The sequence below is a fragment of the Paramisgurnus dabryanus genome, chromosome 13 (genome assembly GCF_030506205.2).
Source record: "Paramisgurnus dabryanus chromosome 13, PD_genome_1.1, whole genome shotgun sequence".
In the NCBI taxonomy this organism is placed as follows: Eukaryota; Metazoa; Chordata; class Actinopteri; order Cypriniformes; family Cobitidae; genus Paramisgurnus; species Paramisgurnus dabryanus.
Window position 1 is genome coordinate 6869674 of NC_133349.1, and position 12598 is coordinate 6882271.

Below are 12598 nucleotides of genomic sequence, written 5' to 3' on the forward strand. Positions count from 1 at the left end.
CATGTGTTACAACTAACCCCCTGCCTGTTACAATTAACCCCACCTATGGGGTAAGTTGTAACGTTTGCACTTCTGTCACGTTTGGTGTAATTGTCCAGGAATGGTAAGTACTAGAAACAAACTTTAAATGGTCATTTGTAGCAGAGATGTGTGTGTTGCTTGTGTAAAAATATAATTCATCAAACTCAAATATTGTTTTCATGATTGAGCCAAGACCAAAAAGCGTTAGGTTGTGCCCCGACTACTGATTAAAAATGCTGGGTTATTTTCAACCCAGTGTTGAGGTTTTATATTTGTGTATTTTTGTAATCAATAATTGTATTAATCCTCAAATGATCATCATGGTGCATTCTGGGATTCTCTTATCCAATGCATGCAATGCTGCCTTAAATTTTTGGTGTTCCTGTCTCTAGCTCAAATGTGACCCTAGACTACAAAAACAGTCATAATGGTATTATTATTTTTTTTAAATTAAGTTTTATACTAGGGATGCACCGATACCACTTTTTTGGAATATGAGTACGAGTACTTGCATTTCAGTACTTGCCGATACCGATACCGAGTACTTAATAAAAAACATGAATAAATTTACAGGTAACAGCTTTAGTCATATAATATAACAAAAAAACAAGGGACTAGTTTTCCAGTTTGTTGTAAACTCTGCGTCTTTGGACAACACAAGAGGCATTAACCCCTTACACACCGCTCAAACATAGACATTTCTCAGACCGTGGTATCGATCCCTGGTATCGGGGGACTTTTAACGAGTACTTTAGAAAATGTGGTATCGAGGCCGATACCCGATACCAGTATCAGTATCGGTGCATCCCTATTTTATACATCTCCCGAAAGCTGAATAAATAAGCTTTCCAAAAAAAAAAAAAACTAATAAAAAAATCAAATCCAAAAAAGGTTAAAAAAAATCGCACGTATTACTAAAATTAAATACATTTTTTTATATTTACAGTAGGACATTTACAAAACATCTTCATGGAGCATGATCTGTATTTATTTTTCTAATGATTTTTGGCGTAAAAAATCTATAATTTTGACCCATACAATGTTTTGTTGGCTATTGCTACAAATATACCCGTGCTACTTATGACTGGTTTTGTGGTCTGGGGTCACAAATGGACATGCATGGGTTAAATTTCTAGGGAACACACATACTGATGTAAACCTTGTAATGCACTGTAAGAAGCTTCGGATGAAAGCATCTGCCAAATGCACAAATGTAAGTTTCAGCCAAAATGAAGTATCTTATAAAGTTGAGAGGCAGTGTACAGTAGATATTACACAGGCAAGTGCATGTGTGAGCAATAAAAACACAGTGAAGTCAAAGATGAAGAAAATGTATGATAGCATAGCATAGTTTTGTTTGCGTAAAAAACAAAATCGACTTCGCTCCATGTTCCTGAAAGAAACTTCATCAAGTGACTGTGACACTCACTCCCTGCGAGGTTGCCTTAGCGATTGTGTTTAAAATGCATTGCAACCGGCGCTAGATAGAAGGCAGAAAATCCTTAATCACCGCTTAATTAACGAATCATCTTGTAGCTTCATTTCCTGAGCGGTAATTAAACAGTTCCAATACGTTTCGTTACAGGGCTTAACATGTTCGCCGGAGATCAAGGTAGAGCCTTTAATGTTATCTCACCGCCTTTCCAAACTCGCTACACTGGAAAGGAACTGTTGATATTGGCTTTTGTTATCCTTATGGTAATGCACAGTGAGTATGCTAAGGAGCTTCTCGGGCCTGACAATACAAACAGTGAGGCAGTTTAGCGAGAGGACGGAGTGAATCTAAAAGCTGATCCCTCGCAGACTCTCGTATGCGGTAAAATAGGTCAGAATGACCTCGTGTGCGGTAAGTAGGGCACTTTAGCCCTCGCCTCTCGCCCGGGTGTGCAGAGGCAAGCAGGAAGCTGCGATCCTTTTGGCCATGTTTACTGGCTGACTTTGAAGTGAACCACGTCTTAACTGGCTTAAACGTACCGTGGCTGGAGAATTTGATCTTTAGATTAACCCATCCGAATGGACTAGTGTGTGTCTGTGGACCATGGTGAAGGCCGTTCCGGTCCGTTTGGGGGTCGGAGAGACACTGCTCTAAAACGACCATACACAGAGTGTGACTGGGGTAAAAATAAAAATGCTGTCGTATGGGAAAATTGTCGAAGGAGACCCGCAAATGCTCACTGTCTGTACCGTTTGTGGAGTGGAATTCATAGAAATATGTTTGTGAGAGATTCCTGTGAATGTCAGCGATGCAGAATGGATTGCAAATATTATTGTATGTTCATTGTTGTACTGTAGGGTTGTTACAGGAGGATAAGCCTATGCACATCCTTTAATGTAAAAACTGTATTCCTATAGCTCAAATATTGGGGTTCGAACCCAGGGAATACACATAAAAAATGTAATGCCAGGATGTACTGTAAGTCACTTTGGATATAATAATCTGCCAAATGTGTTTTTCATTGACAATCTTTTTGTCTTTTAGGGGAAGAGAATGGCAGCAGAGAAATGGGAGACACGGAGATGGAGGTGGAGAGCGAAAGGGGCAGGCCACCACCTCTGGAGCCGGAGGAATGGGATGGTCCACGTAAGTGCATGTTTTGATCTTCGCTTCGCATTGACCTTTTAAATATTGGTGCCTGATGACATTGAACTGCCGTATGTTGCTTTCATTTTGTCCTCTATTAAACATAGACTTCCTCACGGTATTCTGCATTATTTTAAAGTCTGCGTAAAGCGATATTACACCACAGAAACATGTATTAACTGGCCAGATAAATTTGAATGATAAAAAATGCAAATACAGTAAAATAAGTTATCAAAATCTTGGAAGATAAAGCAGGATTTTCTCCTCTCAAACACTGGGGGTGTGTCCTCTTTCGGTGCCCGAACCATGCCTACTCGCGGTAAGCTGGCTTTGTCATGCTTTCAAATACCACTACAACCTGAATGGATGCTCGTGATTGTGTTAGGGGCAGGGCCATGCTTGGGGTCCCAGTGCATCATCGAGCCATCGTTTTAGCCCCGCCCCCATTATCCTGAATACAGAAATGTATTGAAACTCCACAATTCAGTACTACACAGTTCACAGACTAAGCATGCGTATGCAAAAAATTGTGCGTGAGATGTGCGTACAGATGTTTACACGAACAAATCATGATTCAACAAAAACTTTTGTATCAAAATTTCTTCTAAATGTACGTAAAGATTCAAGAAATACACAATAATCACACACGCTATAATCAAAAACTAGGCTATAAATATAATGTGTATAATAATGTTGATATATAAAATGTACATGATTATATTTTATATTCTAATATTTTCTGTATTATATATTATTATACATGATTTATATTATTATTATTTATTACACGTCTCTCTGGAATGCTTGATTCTGATTGGTCAGTTGAGACATTTGCAGGTTCATTCTTTTCAAATAATAACCGCTCCAAAGTAATAACGCATAGCCGTTACTACTTGTACGATTAAAATCGCTCCGCGCCAATAAAGATTACGGTTTGGCGCCATCTTGTGACAAACACTGGACAACCACCATTGAGAATGGAATATTTTGACATTAATTTTAACATGAAGAAAACAAAACATTTAAACAGTGGATGGAAGAACAAACAACGACAAGACACAGAGAGCTTACTGAGACTGAACTTGACAAAATAGAGCATGACAGCTACGAAGCCAACACACAAAAAAATACAGAATGGGCATTAAAACTTCTCAAAGACTGGCTAAAAGAGAAAAAAATGGAGACAGACAAGTATGAAGCAGAGGATCTTAATAAGGTATTACGATCATTTTATGCATCTGTGCAAAGTTTCGCGGAAGGATAACATTTTTATTTTAAAACAAATATGCCAATAAAATGTTTCAAATTCATGTCCAGTTTTTTTTTCTTATGTGGCAAGTAGCCGTGTAATAAGCGGGATAATGTAGAGGCAGCTGGTAGTTATCGGGAAATAAGCCCCTTCAGTGTGATACAAGACCCTCCGCTTCGCGTCAGGTCCTAATCACACTGTCGGGGCTTATTTCCCGATAACTACAGGCTGCCTCTACATTATCCCTTACATATACTATATTATACATTATTTTAGCCTACTTATTTTTTCTACATATATAAAGAAGATGTACATGATGACAAATCGGCACGCTTTCATTCCTCACTTTTTAAATCTCTATATGAAAGCGTCTGCTTAATGCCTAATGTAAACGTCATGTGAATGTAATGAGAAGTCCTAACGTCAGTCACTTGATCTTCTGTCTGTTTTATTTTAGATACAGTTGCGCGTCTCTGTCTTATTAATTAATTGTTATATTTGTTAACGCATCCAATACTTCTTTAATGTTACTCCGATGGACACACTCCAACAACAGCAAAACCTCCCAAATAAAAAGTGCAAAAGCAGGACTTCACTGAAAATAAATATGATCATGGATTTCTTTTCGAGCTCTTTTGCTTCTATGACAAACTGCTCTAAAATTTTCCATGTACCAGCGCTGCAGAAGACCCTTATATGGAGCTGGTTTGTGTTTTGTCGTTTTTTATGCAAATTACCAACTTGTGTACGCGGCCGCTCCTGTAGAACACTCAAAATTAAGAACAAGTGTAAAAACAAACTCATGTGCGTATGCACGTGTTGTGAATTAGGTGGAAAGTTTTTGTGAGAAGTTCAAGTGTGCGTATAAATACGAAAAACGTACGCAATTATTAGTGAATGAGACCCAGTGGGGCTTCTGATCGTTTTGGTTCTTAAATATAATGTTACGGGGTCCACGACCTTCAAGTCCAAAAAAAGTGCGTTCATCCTTCACAAAATAAATCCAAACGGCTCCAGGATGATAAACAAAGGTCTTCTGAGGGTAATCCGTGCGGTGTTGTTGTAGAAATATCCATATTTAAAACTTTATTAACGAAAATAAATACCTTCCGGTAGCACCGCCATCTTAGACTCCTCTGTATTCAGGAGAGAGTATTAGCGTAGTGTACGCACTTTTCTTAGTGACGTATGACAAATTCGGAGGGCGGGGGCACAGAGCAGCAGCAGAGTAGCCTCCGTAGGGTGCGTAAGCTCTCATCCTGAATGCAGACACGACTAAGATGGCGGCGCTACCGGAAGGTATTTATTTTAGTTTATAAAGTTTTAAATATATATATTTCTACAACAACACCGCGCGGATTACCCTCAGAAGACCTTTGTTTATCATCCTGGAGTCGTTTGGATTTATTTTGTGAAGGATGGACGCACTTTTTTGGACTTGAAGGTCGTGGACACCGTAACATTACATTTAATCAACTGAAAGATCTAAAACATTTTCTAAAATATCCGAAAATGTGTTTGTCTGAAAAACGATGGACATATGCAACTCGGACAGCTTGGGGGTGAGTAAATCATGGGTTTAATATCATTTTTGGACGAACTATCCCTTTAAGGTCCCAAACTGGAGCAGTGGGCCTGTTGGCGTGTCAACAATTGATTTTAATGTCTGTGATCACTGACTATTCCTTTACATCACCAAATTCTAAGGACCTAAATCAGAAAAAGAATACCAGTGTTTACGGTCTCTCTCTGTGCTAAAGGTCCAATCCAACATACGATCATTCCTGACCCTCTTTTAACCGTTTAGCCCATTAGCCAGCGGCCAGTAATCACTTGTAAGCAGCTCATTATGACACATTTTAAATGAATCCATCTGGGATCAGGGGATTTCAGACGCTCAATACCAGGACATCTGAAGATATCCTTGACAAGGCCACCCGACGGAGGTAAAACTCCCGCTCTCATCTGGAGGCTTAATGAGTTCTTGAATTATGAAGAACAGTCATTTTTATTTTAGTTTTTTTTATGTTGAATTGTGGGTTAGATTGCAAAATTGTTATATTAATTTCCGTTCGGTCTGTGATGGTAACAGGTTCATATCCCACCTCTTAATAAATAAATATTTGGTTTAAATTCTGTTCACAAAAAGACATAAATTTGTCTTTTTTATACTTAACAGTTAAACATTCATTTACTCACCTCATGCTTTTATACTACAGCAAAGACCGGCATCTACTACGCAGTTGCTTTCAAGAACCAAAAAGTCATACGGATGACAGAAGCGTTTCATTTTTGCGTGAACCGTCCCTTTAAGGTCCAGCGGAAATCACTGAACAGACATAAAAACGGATCTCTTTTCTTTTCCAAGAATCTCATCTTACCATGCAGATTCTCCCTTCGCTGTCTCAGTAAAAAAAATGTTTTATCTTTCTTTTCTCACTTCTTAAGTCACTTCATCAAAGTGATGGATAATACATCCAACAAGATAGCAACGGCAGCAATTACTGTTCAGGCGTAGCATCGCATCTCAGAATACACAAAATATGATTCGCCTTTTAATGCATATGACCTCCAGAATTTATTGCAGGTACATACGTTTACAAGAAAGAGGATTTTGGCAAGTTGTCATTGCGGAGCCCCCTAGGGTGTGTATTTTATACTGACAGCGAATCAGAGTTATCAGTGGCTATCAGATAATGCATTTATCATTAAATTTCACATTTGCATTTCAATCTGGAAAGGAAATGAGCATTGGCGGCGGAAGATAAGAGAGGTTGGAATGACGGTAATAAACGATTCCTGTGATCAGGCAGCCGGCAGGGCTGAGCAGGTCAGTCACACAACGATGGGGGCAAGCGAAGAAAGAAAGAGGCATCATAGCCCAGTTAGAAGAAAAAAATGCTGAACTTCAAACTCCTGCTTTAGATATAGGAGGAGGTGCTGACGGGGGGCAGCGTCTTTCTGGTTGCCCCGTAATGCTACACAGATGTTTTGAATGTTGGAGCTTTATATTAGATTTGTTTTCATAATTTTTACAACACATTTTTAACTTGAAATTCATTTTTACAAGAGTACAAACCTTACTGTTATTGGGGTGAACAGATTTGAGATGATCCTGCCATCTTTGGTGTTTGTGGAGAGCTGTTTTTTTCTGCGGGCACAGATTCCACGTGGACATTATTACCCGAATTTCTTGCTTGGATGATATGGCTAGGTTAAATTATCCCTTTAAATCTACTTTCCAAGATTCATCTCAATAGCGAATTGCATATTTACCTCCCACCACGCTTTATCTGATAGCACAAACAGTCGCTAATGCCGCTGATAATCTTGTTACATTACACAGATAAGATCTATTCTACATGGCCCATTCACTCCATACCGAAACGTTACTGTCAAAACCCCACAGGAATGCGGGTTTCTGGGAAAATGAAATGCAAATGAGAAAAACCTCAATGTTTCCCAACAGGAAACAAACCTTGTCAGAATACAGCATACGACATGGACCTCAGCATCGCTGTCTCTCAGGGTGTACTGTAGATGTGTGGACAGACATTAATCTCTGCACGTTCGAACTGCATTTACTTTCACATCATGTCCTCTTCTGAAAGGCCATTTCCCCCTTTTCATTTCTCCCATTGTGCTGGAAAAGTCAGATGGTCATGTTATAATTTGAATAAAGACCAAAATCACGCCATCAAATATGAAATGACATGACTTCCTGTTCACGGCGATTAAAAGCAAATTTGTTTCACTTGAGATAGACTGTGTGTTATCTCTTAATTTATTATTTATTTAAATGTTTAAATCAAACCTTTCCGTTGCCTTTGTTATAGCACGGCTTAAGTTGAAGGTGATGTCTGTAATGTTATCGTACTTAGATTTGCAGAAACTGCTGTTAAGTAAGCGATTCTTAGTGTGACATCCCCAAATCCGTCTACTGATTTTGTTTGAGCATTACCAACAGCCAGATGCACGAGAGCAATGTTGGCTTCATTTACTTATTTGTCCGACCAATGGGAAGTGTTTATAATATATAAAGAAATGCCTGTCCTCGCCATTAAAAGATTCTTATGATTGGCAGTATACACACTGAACAAAATTATAAATGTCACACTTTTGTTTTTGCCCCCATTTTTCATTAGCTGAACTTTTTTATGTACACAAAAGACCTATTTCTTTAAAATATAGTTCACGAATCTGTCTAAATCTGTTAATGAGCATCTCTCCTTTGCCGAGATAATCCATCCACCTCACAGGTGTGGTATATTAAGGTGTTGATTAGACAGCATGATTGTTGCACAGGTGAGCCTTAGGCTGGCCACAATAAAAGGCCAATCTAAAATGTGCTCATTTGAGACGTGGGGGCAAAAACAAAAGGTTTGTTTTTATAATTTTGTTCAGTTTATATTCACTGTTTAACTCTTTCGCCGCCAGCAAAAAAAACTTTAAAATAAAGTTGCCAGCCAGCGGCAGCATTTTTCATGATTTTCACAAAAGTTTAATGGCTTCCAGAAAATTTTCTTCTTTAAATATATGAACATATATTATATCAAATGAAAGAACAGACCCTCTGCATTAAAAAAAAAGTTTCATCCTACCTTCCTTAGTTCTCTTGTAATGACCTCTCAAATATAGGTAGGTTTCTTCAAAAACGTTACTTCCGGGTTCCATAAGTTGCGGAAGAGCACTACCCTAGGGGTGTAAATCGGAGCCTTCATGACGATTCAATCCGATACAGATTTCTTAGGTCAACGATTCGATTATTTTCGATTCTTCAGAATTCCCCCGTGATCCGATTCGATCCGATTGAATACTAATCTGTCAAAAGATTAAAATATTTAATCATGATTAATTGCATGATTTCATGAGTTAACTCGCGATTAATCGCAAATTAATCTCACATTTTTATCTGTTCTAAATGTACCTAAATTTATTTATTATTTAAAAGAGGAACTATATTGTATGGGGAACAGCACTTTTGGGAGTACTTCGACTCGCCTGAAAAATCCGCTCCCCTTCTCCCTCTCATAATGGGAGAGGGAGAGTGTTACTGCGCCGAGTCGAAGTACTCCCAAAAGTGCTATTCCGCCATAAAATATAGTTACCCTTTTAAATCCGCTTAGAAAAGCGCTATGTTTTATTTTGTATCACCATACTTGCTCGTATAACTACTCGTCTTAAATAGGAAAAACGTTGATGTGTTTGGTCACTTCTAACTTTATGGTAAATGGTAAATGGTAAATGGACTGCACTTATATAGCGCTTTTAACAGACCTATGGCCATCCAAAGCGCTTTACAATTAGCCTCACATTCACCCATTCACTCACACATTCATACACCAACGGCGGTGTCAGCCATGCAAGGCGCCAGCCAGCTCATCGGGAGCAGCTGGGGTTAGGTGTCTTGCTCAAGGACACCTCGACACTTGGTCCGGTGGAGCCGGGGATTGAACCACCAACCTTCCGGTTTGTAGACAACCTACATGAACCACTAGACCACTGCCGCCCCTAGTTTATCTCTGAGTGGTACCATTGAATGAATGGGGCTAAGCTAAATGCTATATCGAAGTATCGCAGCGCGCTCCAGCGCTTACGTGCACGCACTAAGATGATAGAGGGATGTATCAACTCTTCTTAGTTAAGGTAATAACATAGTTTAATATTGAAAATGAGTAGACTTTTCCTTTAAGATTAACATAGATTTTTATGTGCTTGCTCAAAATTTTTTTTTTTGTTTATTAAAAATTATCTTATTGAAGGCACTCGACCAGGGGTGCAGAACAAAGCCATAACTCGCTGCTGAACTACGTTTCCCGAAAACATTTGTCGCACATTCGTCGTTTGAACCATGTTGGTTTAACAACATAGTTGATGATGTCACGTGTAAGGTGGAGTACTAATTAATCTGTTTAAATCGATTTAGCATCAGATTATTGCTGTAAATAACGTACATTGCATCGAAAGACTGATTTTGTTACCATGATATAGTTCTTTATTATTTTATTTCAATATATTTAATACATGTGCAAGTTCCCTCTTACGTCACTTCTCCCAGGGATTCCCCCAGGTCTTAAAGCTCGTAGACTGCGTTTTCAAAAAAGCACTTTAATTCTGCTTTCAAACTTAAAGACTTCAAATAAGATTTTTATATATTTAGAATATGGATGTACAATGCACTACATGTTTTTTGCTTATTTTGTTTAAAAGCATGATCAACGTAAGTCTACATATTATCATAACAAGGAACTATGCTTCAAACCACACAAATTTGCAGTTTCGAATGTTTGTTGAACTATGGTTTTCGGAAAACATCAAATTGTTGAACTTTGTCAGTAACGATGAAACTTACGACAGTAGTTGATAAACAATGCTTTTGGGAAACGCACCCCAGGTTCAGTAACCAATTTAAAGATTTTGATATAAAAATGGCTATTGTCCTATTTTAAGTTATCAGTTCACATACATTAACGTTAAGCACTTGAGTCCTGTAAGAGTTCTCTTGTTTAGATACTGTGTACTGTATGTTCTCTGAGAGAGGGAGAAGTTTCTAAAGGAAGTGTGCTGCTGTTATCTGCCACTCTCGTCATGAGCGTTTGCAGTCTTCTGTATATTGGTGGTAATAGCCTGTACAGCTATTTTGCTAATTATCATGGGTGTCTTTGATGCCTATCTTGACACGCTTCTCAAGACATAAAGGAACTTCATGCGGAGGAGCAAAAGAGGAGGGAAGCTTTATGCATTAATGAACTGCCTTGCTTATCACTTTGTCTGCCCTTTAAAAGACTTCAGCTGTAACTTAAAGGGGTCATATTATGTAAAACAGCATTTACAGTACTGCTTTATTTAAATGAATATTATCCATATCTTTGTTTGAAAGTGCACTTAAAAGCTGTTTGTTAAAACTAAGTCGTAAATAAATCATTGCGGTATTGCAATCACAACCACGCTGCAAATTTTAGTAGAGGATGTTTTTCTTGTTTTATTGCAAAACTATCCAACTAACCATTTACAAAAGTTAAGATGCAAAGTTAACATTTTAAGTAGTGCTGGGCAAAGATTAATCGCATACAAAATACAAGTGCAATTTTGCCTAATATACACTTACCTAAAGGATTATTAGGAACACCTGTTCAATTTCTCATTAATGCAATTATCTAATCAACCAATCACATGGCAGTTGCTTCAATGCATTAAGAGGTGTGGTCCTGGTCAAGACAATCTCCTGAACTCCAAACTGAATGTCAGAATGGAAAAAATGTTATTTAAGCAATTTCAAGCGTGGCATGGTTGTTGGTGCCAGACGGGCCGGTCTGAGTATTTCGCAATCTGCTCAATTACTGGGATTCTCACGCACAACCATTTCTAGGGTTTACTAAGAATGGTGTGAAAGGGAAAACATCCAGTATGTGGCAGTCCTGTGTGCAAAAATGCCTTGTTGATGCTAGAGGTCAGAGGAGAATGGGCCGACTGATTCAAGCAGACTTTGACTGAAATAACCACTCGTTACAACTGAGGTATGCAGCAAAGCATTTGTGAAGCCACAACACGCACAGCATTGAGGCGGATTGGCTACAACAGCAGAACACCCCACCGGTACCACTCATCTCCACTACAAATAGGAAAAAGAGGCTACAATTTGCACAAGCTCACGAAAATTGGACAGTTAAAGACTGGTCTGATGAGTCTCGATTTTTGTTGAGACATTCAGATGGTAGAGTCCGAATTTGGCGTAAACAGAATGAGAACATGGATCCATCATGCCTTGTTACCACTGTGCAAGCTGGTGGTGATGGTGTAATGGTATGGGGGATGTTTTCTTGGCACACTTTAGGCCCCTTAGTGCCAATTGGGCATCGTTTAAATGCCACGGCCTACCTGAGCATTGTTTCTGACCATGTCCATCCCTTTATGACCACCATGTACCCATCCTCTGATGGCTACTTCCAGCAGGATAATGCACCATGTCACAAAGCTCGTCATTTCAAATTGGTTTCTTGAACATAACAATGAGTTCACTGTACTAAAATGGCCTCCACAGTAACCAGATCTCCCAATAGAGCATCTTTGGGATATGTTGGAACGGGAGCTTTGTTTCCCTGGATGTGCATCCCACAAATCTCCATCAACTGCAAGATGCTATCCTATCAATATGGGACAACATTTCTAAAGAATGCGTATAGATCTTTGTTGAATCAATGGCACGTAGAATTATGGCAGTTCTGAAGGTGAAATGGGGTCAAACACAGTATTAGTATGGTGTTCCTAATAATCCTTTAGGTGAGTGTATGTGTGTGTACTGTATGTAATTATTATGTATTTTAAACACACACACATACAGATATACATTTCAGAATTTTTTTATTTATATATCCATTTTTATTGTTAATATATACAAATTTCAATAAATATGTAAATGTTTCTTAAATACATAAATGAATGTGTGTGTATTTATATATACATAATAATTACACACAGCACGCACTTATGCTAAAAAAATCACTTTTATTTTGTATGCGATTAATCGCAATTAATCTTTGCCCAGCACTAACTTTAAGATTTGTTTTTGTAGAAAACATAGTTACATCGTAAGTGAAACTATTGATCAATCAGAATCAAGGTACTAACCATTTGACAAGAAAAAGTTTTTGTTTAACTTAATAAATTAAGTTAAATTATTTCAACTTGTTTATAAGTTATATCGACTATATGTTAGTCAAAAGCTTTAAATAGATCATCCAATAAGC

General features: G+C 38.2%; 1 protein-coding gene across 1 annotated transcript in view; it reads left to right on the plus strand.

Annotated features, from left to right (window-relative positions):
* zfpm2a (zinc finger protein, FOG family member 2a) overlaps positions 1-12598 on the plus strand; it is a 213667-nt gene that overhangs the window by 76874 nt on the left and 124195 nt on the right. Inside the window, exon 3 of the mRNA XM_065298721.2 lies at positions 2501-2602. Coding sequence (XP_065154793.1) covers positions 2501-2602 — 102 coding nt within the window. The remainder of the gene's footprint in view (positions 1-2500; positions 2603-12598) is intronic.